The sequence below is a fragment of the Mastigoproctus giganteus genome, chromosome 6 (genome assembly GCF_048544385.1).
Source record: "Mastigoproctus giganteus isolate SK-2022 chromosome 6, ASM4854438v1, whole genome shotgun sequence".
Lineage (NCBI taxonomy): Eukaryota > Metazoa > Arthropoda > Arachnida > Uropygi > Thelyphonidae > Mastigoproctus > Mastigoproctus giganteus.
This window is the reverse complement of record NC_143580.1, coordinates 204,716,273-204,732,557: the sequence shown is the minus strand read 5'-3', so window position 1 is coordinate 204,732,557 and position 16,285 is coordinate 204,716,273. Positions and strand designations below refer to the sequence as shown.

The window sequence follows — 16,285 nt, the reverse complement described above, 5'->3', positions numbered from 1 at the left end:
AAATCAAGGCTTGATAAATCAGGTAAGCATGGGGGCCAGGCAACGGGTCCACCACGGCCAATCCATCGACGCCCAAAACGCCTGTTCAAATGGTCACAAACACACCTTTCATAATGGGCAGGTGCCCCGTCATGTTGAAACCAAATGTTGCGTCTCACATTTGCTGGAACATTGTCAAGTAACCCTGGTAGAACTTGTTCAAGAAAGATCCAATATTCATGCGTGATGGTAACAGGTATGGGCCGACTAAGCAGTCACAGACCATACCTGCCCACACATTTATTGCGAAGCGATGTTGTGCCGCATGGGGGTGCACATGGTGTGGCCCCTCTGCTAATCCATACACTAAGTGCATGTCTGCCAGCTCACAGTTTGTATATCGATGCATGCTCTTCGTGCTGCGACTACTGCTTGAATGAGTAAACCAGAAATTTTCTTTCTTGTGAACTGATGAACAGCGCCGTGTACTGACTTACGGTGACGTTTCCGGTTATGGGTTCCTATGCGATTCACATTCCTTTAGATGTTACCTACCTCCCCTAAACGTTTGTACCAATATTTTTGAGACACCCTCTCTCTGTCTGTGTGTCTGTGTGTGTGTGTGTGTGTGTGTGTGTGTGTGTGTGTGTGTGTGTGTGTGTGTGTGTGTGTGTGTGTGTGTGTGTTGCAATGTTGATCATACAATATATATATTTCACATCTCCTACCAAGTTTATGTTATATGTATTTCACATCTCCTACCAAGTTTACGTTATATGTATTTCCTATCGAGTTTAAATTATATGCATTATGCTATACCATTACATTTGTAAATTCACCATTCATTTGTAAAAGCCACCAGCCAACATCTCTTCACTGTCCAACTCCAAATTCACAGAATCAACTTTTCATCTTCCTCATTTATTCATTCAACTGCCGTTTTCTGGAACAATCTTCCTTCATACGTATTTCCTGAAAATTAGTCTACAGAAGTTCATCTAATATCAACAAATATCTTCTCTCGTCTTCTCAACCTCCAGCCCAAGCACGGTACTAAGTACTATAAGTTCTAATACCTCGTGTTTGGGGTTTTCATAAAAAAAAAAAAAAAAAAACCCTCTTGATTTGCGACAACAGAGTAAACAGTTAATTGCCGATTTTTAATTTTATTTGTGATTATACTTACAATAAAATTTTCTCACGGACTACCTACAACCGACTTAAAGAACACTGGTATACTTTGTATATACTTTTATCGCTTTTATATTGTATATATATTTTTATTTTTAGTTCAATAAATTCATTTTCAGTAGTTAGCCAGTGTTTTCAAGAATCCTGTACATATCCTATTTCTATCCATGAGGATTCCTTTCATATACAGTATTCTTCATTAGAGGCTCTGAGTCCAGAAAATTTGGAGACTAAGCAGTCCACCACTGTGATCACACCAGTTATCAATGATTGTTTTGTGTAGAGATAATTTTGAAAATTGTTTGTGTTCATGTTTTCCTGTGTTTCATTTCAGACACAAGAAAATATCTATTTTTGATGCATTATGGCTAAGCAAACCCTTAGCCATAATTATGAGAGCGTCCTTGGACTCAGGGGAGGTTCCCACGGACTGGAGATGTGCAAATGTATCCCCAATTCACAAAGGGGGATCGAAGGGTGACACGAGTAATTACAGACCAGTTAGTTTAACTTCTGTTCCTGGTAAAATAATGGAGTCACTGGTTAAAAATGCATTGCAGGATCATCTAGACAAGACTGCAGCAATAATTCACACACAGCATGGGTTTGTTAAGGGAAAGTCTTGTCTGACAAATTTGATAGGATATTATGATGTGGTTACAAAGGAACTGGATGCAAAAAATAATTTTGATATCATATATTTGGATTTCAGGAAAGCTTTTGACACTGTTGTGCATGGAAGACTATTGTACAAATTGGAGCAGAATGGTATTAAGGGTAAGTTGCTACAATGGATAAAAGGATGGTTAAGTGGGAGAAGACAGAGGGTGGTAATCAATGGGTGCTGCTCTTCTTGGACTAATGCTATTACTGGGGTCCCACAGGGTTCGGTGTTAGGTCCACTGTTGTTTTGTATATTTATCAATGATATTGATGAAGGTATATCAGGCTTAATGTCGAAGTTTGCAGATGATACAAAGGTTGGCAGGGTTGTTAATGACAGTAATGGCAGTGTGCTACTGCAACAGGATCTAGATAATTTGGGCAGATGGGCTAAGAAGTGGCAACTGAAGTTTAACCTTGACAAATGCAAAGTACTGCATATGGGTAGAAGTAACCCCAGAGAAACGTACCAACTGTGTGGTACTACACTTAAGGTGGTAGAAAATGAAAAAGACCTGGGAGTAATTGTGCAGGCAGATATGAAGTTTTCTGAGCAATGCAGACAGGCTCCCAGGGCAGGTCATGGGGTTTTGTCAATGATATATAGGAATTTTGCTAGCAGGGAAAAGGAGGTGATTATCCCTCTGTATAAGGCAATGGTCAGGCCACGCCTTGAGTACTGCATACAGGTCTGGAGGCCTCATTTTAGGAAGGATGTAGATTTACTTGAGCGTGTACAGAGAAGGGCAACAAGATTGGTGAGAGGAATGAAGGGATCCTCTTATCAAGAGAGGGGCTTAAGTTCTGCAAATTGCAGTGGCTGGAGACTAGGCACCTGCGCGGTGATCTGATTGAGGTGTATAAGGCCTTGAATGGGTTGAGCACGCTGAATTCTGATGGGATCCTTCCACTTGTTCAGATTACGAACCTAAGGGGGCATAAATTCAATTAAGAAAGGACAGATGTAGAATAGATGTGCGGAAATTTGCCTTTAGCCAGCGGGTGGTTAATTGCTGGAACAAACTTCCATCTGTCGTTGTGGAAGTTGATAGGTTGAATAAATTTAAGGAGGAACTGGACAGGCATTTGGAGGGAATGGTGTGGTTTTTTTTTCTTTTTTTGGCTGATGCTGCATAAGCTTGTACTACTACTACTACTACTACTACTTGTCCTTTCCAGTTCATTGATGTTATAATGATGTCCACTGATGTGAATGTTGCCTCATCTTTGACAGCCACTTGTTTAAAAAGTTTGTCTAACTTCATTTACACACATGATTGGTAATCCAGTTCACATCAAATCTCATTCACACACATTCTTTTCATGTAAGGCTAGAACATGCTACATATGATGTTGTGGATGCATTTTCACATAATGATGCACTGGACTTTGTTTGAAACACTAACCTCCACTGATAGTCATCTTCCACTTTCCTGAATCATCTCATTATAGTTTCAAAAGCTTTTCTCAGTCCATTGCTTAAAACTACCAGCATATGGTTTAATGATCCATCTCACTTCTTCAGATGTTTGATACCACTTCAGTATTAAGTGGTATCCTCAGCCACATTTGTTCAATATAAAGTTGTGATTATGAGCATTTTGAACCTCACAGACATGGTGGAAATCAAGCATTACTACTGTACATTCAAAGACTTCACAAACCATGGAGCACCTTTGCTTGCTGCTGTCCATGTGCAATGATTTTTTCATAACAAATTTATAAGTTTTGTGAACACACATATAACAGATGAATGCAGTACCACTTATTGCTTCATTTTCACAATTTTTACTTTTATCCATACTTGAATAGATTACTCTATTGAAACGTTAACCATTACTAATAAATTAATTAATTTGCAAATCTATTTATTTTTCAGTGTTATCATGGAATGTAGTCATGAATATTTCAGCAAATCCTCATCAAGCAGCTCTGCAGGAGGTTCAAGTGGTTTAACACCTTTTCATAGTGGTCAGCATTCTGTACAGAAATTTCATTCCAAAAATCCAAGCATGGCATCCTTTGAGAACAAACCAATTAAATTTGATAACATAGAAAGGTACTATTATTTGTTTAAAATTGAGCTGAAATTTCTATCCTTCCATAATTAAGAATATTTTCTTGATTTAAGATGCTTTTAAGTGCATAACCTGCAGTAGTACACAAGACTATTAATCATATCCTTTATGAAACAGATTATTAGTAAATTAGATAGTATGAATCAGAGCTGTAATACTCAATATGTTCTACGTTGATAATAATATTAGTAAATTAATAAGAGGAGTTTACCTCAATATAGTACGCGGAACACTTCCGTATGATACCCTCCAGAAACAGATTATAAAATGTGAGATTCTTAAACTGTGATGCTTAATCATTCTAGCCATTAAATAAAAGTAAGGTGCTGTTTTAGTAGTCTTTTTATTGTTATTTCTTAATTTTCACTTCTAGATTCCTGTATAAATAATTATTTTTGCTCCTAAATAAGTTACTACAATTTTAAAATAATTCACATTGTGACACAGAAACCAGTATTTTGCTTTCATGAAAGTCCAAAGATTGTAATTAGAATTTATTTCTAGTTTATGTCCGAATACAATGAAACTGATTTTACACATTTAAAAGGACCAAAAAAAAAAAGAAAAATGTTCCTGAAAGATCAAAAAAAATAAATAAACTACTGAAATGCATTATTAAACATTATTATTATTTTTTTATTTTTAATTTTGCTGTGTTCTTTAAAATTTGTTCATTGTAAATATGATGTGGAAATAATCATTTATGCTTAGTGAGGAACAAAAAAGATGTTAGGAGACAAATGACAGTATCCAGGTTTGTTATACATGTAACAAAGTAATATCAGATATGAAGACAAGAATACACATTTACCTTAAGTCAATATACAATTTACGGCTTGAGCACCTTTAGATACTGGCTCTTTCTACGAGTGAAGCAATCAGTGGTATCTTGTGGATTATTCATCCCTGCTGCATCTATCTGCATTTGTAGATCTTGTGCTGTGCAGGTAGGCAAGCAAGCAGGGACAACTCCTCTTAGAGTTGTTTGTTTGTTTGTTATTTGGTTTTTAGGAGCATTAGCAACTAAGGCCATATTGCTCTGGGAATATGCGGTGGTCATTCCCTGACCTTTCCGCATCCTCCGTATTTGGTGGTGACGGGCTCGAACCCCGGTCTAATCAAGAAGCGTGTGTTACGCACTGCTGCTTCTTCCCACCTGGCTATGGAGGCGCCTCTTAGAGTTGTCTGCCGAGCATATAAACATGCTAAATTGCCAAGACATCTGTCAAGTGCCTCTTTTTTTTTTTTGGTGATTCTGCAGATGTGGGACTAGACATCATATCGAAAAATAGTCACACACACACTTGCCCAGAAAGTCCCTAGGAATGGTATAGCTAATGATTCTAGGATTGCTTCAATGTATTAACATTTAATATTCCAAGAATGTGAATTATTTATCTACCATATTTGTTAATGCAGTGCCTATGCATGCCTCCAGATTTAATGTTTGCCAATCGTTACAACTAAGGCCAAACCTAGATTTATCGATTGCGATGACCAAGCTTCCAGTATCTCCTAGCCTTGCACCATTGCAAACTTTAGGTCCCATAATATTGGGTATGCAATGGCTGAGTGCATGGAGTCCATTGTCATGTTAAGTGTCTACCTATTATTCGAAGGATTGAGTATAGCCAGTACATTGTTGCACAATCAACCTTTAACTGGTTATCTGTATTGTTTGAGATAATTTTTCTACCATAATGTCATTATGGTGGACCTGTTATGCAGTATCATCCATAAGTAGTTCAATCTCACTGCAACATCAGTAGGCATGTTATCCTACCCTATAACATAAATAGATACTACCTTGACACAGTAAAAACAATTGTAATCCTGTTATGATATGCCTTAAAACATGGTAAAAATGGTTGTAATTCTGTAAAGAGCTATCCCATTTATTCTCTTATTGTGGCCCTTACAGTTTTCTGTATTTTATAATTTACATGACACATTTGGTTATACATTAATAAAACTCCATTTTATCAGCAATATAATATCAACAAAGCAAACACTGCAAAATGTTTACTAGTACCTGCATTTTGGTTAAATACAGGTAAGCCTGAAAATTTATGGGCAGTTCAGAAAAACTGTTGACATCACCTATTGATATATGGATATATTATTGTGATGATGACCTTTAAGATACAGTATCACATACAAAATACAGTACAGGAACCTTCCTGTTTGTGCTTTGATCTTATTTCATCAGTCAGGTATGTAATCTTTGCCAAATCTAACTTTGCTTAACAATTGTCAGTTGTATACATCTGTTGTAAAAACTTTGCTGTAGCAGTGCATTCATTAGCCTGGATAGGTTGTCAATCATTCATTTTCCCAGGCAATTTTATTGCCTCATAAGTCCACCTGTTAATCAATCAGTTTCACATGTTCTTATTTGCTGTTCTTGATGTCTGAAGTTAGATTTGATGAAGTTTATTGAATGTTATCTGCCATTTTGTTTCTTTTTTGTTTTTCATCTAAAATCAGATGGCCACTTGACCACTCCTGCTAATAGAAACAAATTCACAGCTAAAAAATTATTACAAAGATCCAAGGAGATAAAGAAGCCGATGAGAAAAGCTTTACGATTTCTTAACACAGTTAAATTTTATTCCAGTATACAAGGGTCAGCCAGAATTTGGAACACAGTGTCTGAATTGTTGCATGCTACAATGTAGTTTTGTGCAAATTACATTTTTGCATAAAATGTATTTTGTGCAAAAATATCTGCAATCAGAGACCCACTCACCCACCCACAGCCTGTAACCTTGCCATTATCTGATTTGCAATTCACAGATATTATTGGGATGCCTTCAGATGATAAAGCAACTGGTAACATGGAATAGGAAGTGGGAAAATTGTAGAAATGCAAAGTTATCAAGGGTTGACATATTTTATCAAATTATCTTATTAATTCCTCATAGTGGCTGAGCAAAAGCTCTTGTCCCTGTTAACTACGTATTGCATTTTTGTGCACGCACGCGCGCGCACACACACACACACACACACACACACACACACACACACACACACACACACACACACACACACACACACGGGCGCGCACCCCCCCCCCCCACTTTTTTTTTTTTTTTTTCGTTCAGTTTTAAATTTTTTTTAAGGTGGGTTAAGAGCTAAGAAGACAGAAGATACTTGTTCACATTGGACTTTTATTTATGTAGATATAATATTCAGGAAATATATAAGGAGTTTTGTTTCAAAGAACAAAGTAAGTAGAAGGAATAATTGAGAAGAACAAAAGTCTTTACAGCTCAGTCATTTATCATTACATTTGTATGCTCTACTTTTTTTTTTTTTTCTCAATTTAATTATTGTTTGTCCACTTTCCTCACTAGTACAGTTATCGGTGTCATTGATACCATGTTGAATGCACGTTCTGAATGATCCTCCTGAAATTATTTTCAGTTGAGAAAAAATTGATTTTATGAAAATTTTATTATTTTTATGTTATGTTTTAAAAATGATTTATTATATTTATCATTATGTTAAACTACATTTATCATGATTATAATACTTGAGATATTAATTTAATAAAATCTTTTTAATAACATGCCAAAATTATTGATGGTACTGAAAAAGCAGGTGTACTATATTGAGTGTGAAGGTTTCTGACTTTGCACATTTATTCCAATGTTTCTGCTATTCTTAAAAAACATGGTGGAAGTCATTTTTGACATGCTCTTGAGAATCATCTCCAATATCTTTACAACTTCCGATGACTGGAAACATTTTTCTTGCAACTCCATTAACTTTGAAAATAAAAAAAAAAAAAAAAAAAAAATTGCAGGGTTCAAGGTCAGGGTTGTATGGCAGATGAGCAACACATTTGATATTAATGCTGGCTGAGTACTTGATAACGTATGAGCATTGCAAGGTCTTGCATTGTCATGATGCGGCATCCACCCTCCTGCATGCAATTGTGGTCCTTTCCAATGAATGTCATCCCATGTGTGAAGTACATTTCTGTAGTAAGGCCCCATTATTGTCATATGACATGGCACAACACGCTGGAAAACCATTTCTTGAATGTCAGAAAAGAGATGATCATAACCTTTCCTGTAGAAGCCACAACTTGCTTTTTTTTTTTTTTTTTTTTAGTGTTGGTGATGATGTAGATTTCCAAACAGAGCTTCAGTAACCATCCATTGCAGCTCCTGACAAACCTCCATGTGAATTTTCTGTTGCTCAGGTGTGAGAAGTCTTGAAATCCAGTGTGCACTAACATGTGTTATAATATGCAAATAGTTATAGAGAATACTGTGCGTGCTTCCTACTGATATTCTCAACATCTTGGCCAGTTGCCTTTCTGTTACACAACGATCTTCTCTCATGGTCACAGAAGCAGTGTTTATGGTTCCTGTGGAACAGTGGGTGGAGCTCCAGGACAGCCGATTTTTTGTGATTGAATCACATCCATCTTTAAACATTCTAAACCACTTGCGAGCTGCACTGTATGTAAGTGTGGATTCACTATGAGCCGATCTTTTAACATTTCACACACTTCAGCTAATGTTTTCTTGAGATGAAAACAAAATTGCGAACAGCATACTGTTCCTCATGTATTGCATTCAACGTTACATAGGCAAAACTAAATAGGCATAAACTTGACTGAACGCCAAGGCCACTGTGCGCACGAGTCAACTGCTATGAGATGCTATTGCTATGAGATGTAGCTTGGTTTGATCTTAGATTATGCAGCTCAGCTAAAAATAGCAAGCAGTACAGTTGTTCATGAAAAATTATGATCATTCTTTATTGAACAGCCCTTGTATATAGGCATTATTACATCTATCTTGTTCTCATATATAGGTAGTGCTCCAAATCTTAATATCATTCATATATGAGAGTAGAGGAATATTTTATAAGAGAGAGGGAATAAAGAGGACAATGTTCCACAGAACAGTTGTTCATGAAAAATTAGCATTAGCATTTAGCATTAGTAGAGGCATTTGATGCAAGAAAGCAAGCTTATGCAGCATCAGCCAAAAAAAAAAAGTAACATAAATAAATAAAAATAACCACTTCCACTTCACCCCTCTGTTCGTTCGAAATACCTGTCCAGCTGAGCCTTAAACTTATTTAGGCTATCAACTTCCACGACAAGGGATGGAAGTCTGTTCCACCTACCAACCACCCGCTGGCTAAAGGCAAATTTCCGCACATCTATCCTACATCTGTCTTTCCTCAATTTGAATTTATGCCCTCTCAGGTGATTATTCTGAGCAAGAGGAAGAATCCCATCAGCATTGAGCATGCTCAAACCATTCAAGGCTTTGTACACCTCTATCAGATCACCTCGCTGGTGCCTAGTTTCCAGACACTGTAATTCGCAAAACTTAAGCCTTTCTTCGTAAGAGCACCCCCCTGTCCCATTCACCAATCCAGTTGCCCCTCTCTGTACTCGTTCCAGCAGCCCTACATCCTTCTTGAAATGAGGCCTCCAGGCATGTATACAGTACTCCAGGTGTGGCCCGACCATTGCCTTATACAAGGGAATAATCACTTCCTTATCCCTGCTAGAAAAATTCCTATATATTATGATCATTCTTTATTGAACAGCCCTTGTATATAGGCATTATTACATCTATCTTGTTCTCATATATAGGTAGTGCTCCAAATCTTAATATCATTCATATATGAGAGTAGAGGAATGTTTTATAAGAGAGAGGGAATAAAGAGGACAATGTTCCACTTTGTGGAATTTCACACTAACTGAGGTCTGCAGAATCCTAACATAATGTTCCAGTACGATTCCATTAAGAAGAGAAGAACAAATAAAGATTAAAACATTATTCTGTATATATATATATATATAATAAATATGCTCTAAGAGAAGTAAAGGACAGGGGACCAAACAGCAGTGGAATATGAATAGGAATGAAGAAATGGTGATTGGACACTAGTCTTTCAGTTGTGTTGGATTCTTGTCTTTAAAACAGGGTTAAACTAGATAGTTAGGATGATGGAGATTATCACTTGTTTAGACAGTGGTTGAATATTAATATTGACTGTTTGATATTAACACTTGCAAACTTAATTACAAAGTTGTAAATGTTGTTTGGATTAGAGATGAGAGCATGTTAATTTCCTTTTTTTTTCCTTCTTTTTTTTTAAGGAGTGCTTCAGTAAAAATAAAAGGAGACAATATTTAGTCAACATAGGAATTAGATGACCAGGAAAAGTCATTCATATATAAAGCTGCATCCTGAAACTGACACACATGTTCATCCATTTTTGCAAATCCTGAGAGAGAGAGAGAGAGAGAGAGAGAGAGAGAGAGAGAGAGAGAGAGAGAGAGGGGGGGGGGGTGATTAGAAGTTCATGTGGAGGAATAATTTTTTTCAATAAGGGAGTTCATGTTTGAGAAATTTGTTAATCTTCCATTTCTTTAGTGTTGCAAATACACTCTTCAAATTGTTATCCCACCAGGCCTTAGAGGAGATTTTTTTATATATCCTGAGGCAGAGTAAACCATCTTGTAAGCAGATAAATTAAGAAGACAAATGTTGAGTGACTTGCAAAGGGAAAATGTGTAGGAACTCTCTGGGATAGGTAGTGTTGAGGAATTTAGAAGAGTTTTGATAAATGTGATAAAGACCTGTGAATTTTCAGATGTTAAAAATAAATGTGTTCGTAGACAAATGGAAAATCCAATTTAAAAAAGACTTGGTTAGAAATTATTTTTAATAACACTGTATTACTAAGTCTAGTATGGCAAGGTCTAAATGTAAAGTATTATCCTCTGGTTAGAAAATTAACAATCTGATATAGATTACCATGTTTGTCACTGCTTATATTTGCAAGGATCCTTTCTATGTATTTTTAGTGTAACATATTTTTTTCTGGATTTTGGTTGAATATCATTCTTCAATTGGATTATTTCTCTGGAGTGCTGGAACAAGTAGACACTACTTTTTACTAAATGGGATTTCATCTGTGAAGAATCATCACTCCAAGTAACAACAGCATTTGTTGTTTGTGGTGTTCTAACATACATCAGATGCATTTGAACAAGATTCAAAATCTGCATCACTTTCAGTATCAATTGACATATTATAAAGAGCTGATTCAATGTCATCAGCTTCAACAAGCATAATCTTCAAAAAATAAGAAGAAAATATGCCAACGGCACGTAATAGGCTTCAAAGGATTTGAAAAAGACGAATCATATGAAGAGGTTACAGATAAGATTGTAAAGATTGTAGAGCTACTTCAGTTGGAGGTTGATGCCAAAGACGTGGAGGAGTTAATAGAGGAAGAAGAAAAGGAATTATCTAACGAAGAACTTATTGACTTGCAGGCAGTGATAGTGAAATAAGAAAATGCTGACGAAGCTCAAGATGAACCAAATGAGGAGCCAAGACTCTTCATCACCAGAGAGATGGCAATGGCATTTCGTGAAATTGCATCAGCAATGGACAGGTTTGAGAAGATAGATCCTGACAGCGAATGATTCTTAAAAGAGGGGTGAATGATATGCTTGCTTGCTACAAAAAAATCTATGATGAAAAGAAAAAAGCCATAGTCCAGTCATCCATTAATATGGTCTTTCGTAAGGTTGAGCAGCCGATCCCTTCTAAATCTCCACAGCCTTCATCCTCCACAGTGGTGTACTTATCAGCTGAAGATGTCGATTCTGGCAGTGATTCTCGACAGGTAAAACTTACTGATGTTATGCCTGTCTCCTCTCTTTTTTTGTAATTTTATATTTTTTAAATTGCATGCTTTTGTAATTTTTTCTGCACATTAGATAAAAAATTGAATAAATACAATAAATAATTCTATTTACATGTTCGTTGAACATTTATTTTTTGATTCAATCAATTCAGCGAGCACAGTTGCGAGTGCTGCACAAGCATGGGGGAAATTCCGACTTACGTAGCGTTCCATGGAATGCTACCCTTACGTAAGTTGGTGAGTTCCTGTAGTAGTGATGGCTCTGAAAAACTCTGGCACTTTTGATTGCTACTGATGGCAGTAAACAAAGTGATTGCAATCTATATCACACTGTGATATAGCTTGTCACAAATAAAAAAGTTGTCATACTGAAAGCTGCTTGCTCTCACTGCTGACATTGGAATGTGACTATGAGATACAACATTGGGCATCTTCTGAACAACCTGACAGCAAGTAAGATTTCATTAAAATGTCTGTCACTTAGTGTTGATAATGGTACTGGATTAGGAAGGGTGTTAAGAGAGGAGATTTCATACTTTGTGGTAATAGGCTTTCCTTTAATCTTGTGCTGAAAAAAAAAAGAGGGGCTGTATGCCTTCCTGTGAAAGTGGATGAATATTTGGTGGACATTTAACACTATCAGAAAGAAATGTTGAAAAGAAACAATTTCAAGTGATGCGTGCCACTTAAGTAAAAAAAAAAATTTAATAATGTGTGTAGACTGGGATGTCTTTAGTTAAATGTCTAACTAAACTGATAGAACAATATCAATAGACAAGTCTATTTAAAGAAGTGATTAGAAAAGCCATATGAGTACTTTTTAGCATGACCAAATTGAAAAGAAAAATAAACCAAATTGAAAAGAACAATAAGCGATCATTTGTGAGTATCACTGACTCATATCCAAATCCAGTTCATGATCCAAAGAAGTTTTTAACTCCCCAAGAAAAATAACTTCTGAATTGCAAACATCTGGTGAAAGTAAAACAAGCCAAACAATCTGATAATTCTAGGCATGTTATTTTCACTCATGCAGGTCTGTTTATGTCTGACTTTAAAGCAATTTGCTTGTTTCTTTTAAATATTTGTACATTTGATAATCTGAACCTAGCTCTTCAATCCAACATACTTGCATTCACGTACTGAGGTCATTACTAATAGATATATTGAAAATTTATGTGAAAATTTATTATATCAACAGTTTTTAAATCTCCCACTTCCATTTTGGAAGTTAATTACCATAGACGACTAAATTAGAAGGATAATTCTGACCTAGGAATTTTTGCTGCCAAGGTTGGAATGTCTAAAACAAGAGAAAATTCTATTATTTTTGTTCAGTGATGAAATACTTTATTACTACATGTGGAACACAAGTTTCTGTTGAAAAATTATGTTATAAATTCTGAGGTCAAATTCATTAAATGGCATGGCATTGTTTTTCCGACAATTTCTTATGAACAATTTCTTACTTTCGGTTGGTGTTCTTAAAGAAATAGATGAAGATAAAGAAATAGATTAAGCAATAAGCAATAGATGAGTTGTAGTAGCACCTTCTTCGGATTCATACTGACAAAAATTGATGTACAATGGTCCTTAGTTGGGAACTGACAAGTGCACAAGGAAGCATGAAATATAACAAATTATCCCATCCTTGATATTTTAATAATTCCTCTTATCAATGCTGAGTGTCAGAGAATGAAGCAAAAAAAAAAAAAAAAACATCCTGAAATTAGGTAGTCTCTGGTGAAACTTTGGAAGTGCTCTTGATGACAGCTAAGTCAGCAGTGAACAGCAGTGCTATTGTTATAAACAAAAGCTTAAGTCAACATTTCTGAAGATTACAAAGTCTAATGGTATCTTTCTCAAAGCAATCATAATCAGTCAGTGTCTAATACACAACTCAGGCAGAAACCCACAGACAGAAAAATCCTAGATAAGTTAATGTTTGAATGCATACTATACTAGTAAACAATCAGCTTTATTCTAATATAAAATGTGTACTTTATCCATGAAATTTAATTTCAGTAAAGAGTGGACTTTACAAAAACCTGCTTTTTCTGAAAAAATCTCATGTTTTTTGTATGCGTTGGCTAAAAAAAAACTCCTGTTTTCCCTCCAACTTTCAGTTGTCTAATCTCCAGCTTTTTAAAAGTCAAAGGTGAAAATTTATAGTAGTTATATAAATAAAAATTGAGTCTTAAAATTTTGTGATCTTATCTTGTGTAACTTATGTATGAGGGCCATTCTAAAAAAAGATGAGCACAAATTTCAAACAGAAACAAAAACTGGCATATAGAATTATTCTGTGCATAAATTTGGTGAAGCAAATCCTAAGAGATGTTTGGTTATCTTTACCTTAATGATTATGACTGACATATGAGATATCATCAAAAAGTTTCCAGACTAAACTAATTTGGGAAATGATGGAGCTTACTCTTTGGATGGATTCTCTTCAGAATAGATTCCTTGACATTGTATATGCTCATTCTAGAAAGTTTGTACAGTGATTCTCAATAAACATTGCATCTGCAAGCATTCCTGATAGGCAATTCTTTAGGAATTGCTAATAGTTCCTGTGTCACATTCTGAATAATTTCCTCAGTCATTGCAAATTTGATCTTTCAATTTGGTTTTAAGCTTGAAATTTAAAAAAAAAAAACCAAAAAAAAAAAAAACCAGGGAGCTAAATCTGTCAAATCTGTGGTGGAGCACTTGGTTTCTGGGTATAGCTAATGATTTTTCATTAGCTCATGATTTTTCCATCAGCAATGATGGAAGAAACAAAGTGTGAGCCAGCAGCATCTTGATGAAGATCCTGACATGCTAGAACTTTCTGTTCTGTGCTCATCAGTACGGATGCAAGGCACACATTTGGCTAAAATGCTTTGCATTCTCAAATCTTATATACAAATTGATTGACCTGTCCCATAAGATATACCAACTAGCAACTTTGCAGGTAGTTAAATGTTACTCTTGAGTTAAAATTACATATATGAGCAACTGAATCATTGGTTTTTGAAGTTGAAGGGCAGCCAGTTCAACTCTTGCACTAATTCCAGCTAACTGCAGATAAACAGATGATTCCTGCATTACTATTTTTGATCAGTCACCAAATGTGTTGCAGCAAGTCTTAACTTGTTATGATGCAGCAATTTCAGATACAAAATCAGCCCCTGATATTGTGATCACATCTCATATATGAAAAACTATATGCTGCTCTCTTAAATTTTGTTACTGAAAAAGAAATGCTTATAAAACTTACCCCTGTGTTACATGAAGTGTATGAAGAATATTTGCTTCTGAAAAAACTGCCTAGCTGCACTGCACTGCATTTCTGTGTAGTACAGTTAGACAGTGGATTAAGCAATTTAAATATAGATTCAAGTCAACAACAGTGAGTGACAGTCCAGGCATTCAAAAAACTGTGGTAGCCTATGAAAACTTTAACACTGTTGGCGTACTATGTCCATAGTTGCCGATGCACCTAATAAATCCCTAAACTAACAACAACATCATTATATGATTCTGAGGAGCCTTGCTGATATCATACAGTTATCTTTGGTTCGTATTCACAACGTGCAACTGCTTACACAAGTCATCTGTGTACAACGTCTCAAGACTGCTGACACTAGAAAAAAAAAAAAAAAAAAAAAAACATATTAAAAATAAAAGAATTATAGTCACTGTAGGTGGCAATTGATGACTTAAATATTATCACAGATGTGATCTTGCTACACCATTATTGAAAGTCAAGGACTTCTAATGTTAAAGGTGCACTTCATTTTTATAATTCAGACTTTGTAACCTATAACTTTTACCCTTTCCCTGTGTTATAAACAGTTTTATTTAAACAAATACATGTAAAGTCAAATGTAACTGAGTCCAAAGGAGGAGAATTTTCTATGTAGTTTTTGTAAATTCAAATCTAATTTAGTTTTTAGCAATATCTTATGTCCTTTGTTTTCTCTTCCTTGCAAATTGTTATTTAACTGTTTACCCCATTTGCGAATTCTAGTGAGGATCCTTGTCCATTAGTCAAGTCTACTGTACCGCAGTGCCATGAAAATCATTTAAATGAAATACCTTCCAACAAAACGACAGGGGTTACCACAGTAGATATTAATCCGTTTGATGATGAGATTATTAAAAAATTGCTATTAGAGTTGCCAGTTCCATTGGAAGCAAGGTCAAATTTTATCCAAATAAACACAAAGGTGAATATTACATTAGGAGAAGTTATTACTTTTGGTGAGTATATATCTTACTTATTGCATTTTCAGATTTGTAGTAATAACATTCAGTTTATATCTGTAAGTTGTTTTTTCTGTTTGACAGCTCTAGTATAGTACAAAAAAAAATTATGCATGCATAATTGAGAAATTAAGCTGACCACTCAGAAACTCAAAGCATGTAATGTGGCTATTTCCATTACTGAAATTAGAAAGTGAAGATATATTAGGAATGGTTTGTGTTAAATATATACAATGTTTCAAAAATATTGCATTATTTTCCTGTAAAAATTACACATTGTAAATATTTTTATAAAGATTATTTATTAGAGTATAAATAAATATGTACTGTAGATGATTTATTTACAGTAATTTTTTAAAATGAGATTTTGAAAAAAAATTGTATTTTTTAAAAATCTCATACTGTGTATGAATGATTTATAATTT

The 16,285-nt window shown here is 35.2% G+C and overlaps 1 protein-coding gene across 1 annotated transcript in view; it reads left to right on the top strand.

Moving 5' to 3' along the window:
• LOC150084896 (mitotic checkpoint serine/threonine-protein kinase BUB1 beta-like) overlaps positions 1-16,285 on the top strand; it is a 202,759-nt gene that overhangs the window by 127,054 nt on the left and 59,420 nt on the right. The window contains exons 12-13 of the mRNA XM_090376385.1: positions 3,713-3,892; positions 15,625-15,857. Coding sequence (XP_090232511.1) covers positions 3,713-3,892; positions 15,625-15,857 — 413 coding nt within the window. The remainder of the gene's footprint in view (positions 1-3,712; positions 3,893-15,624; positions 15,858-16,285) is intronic.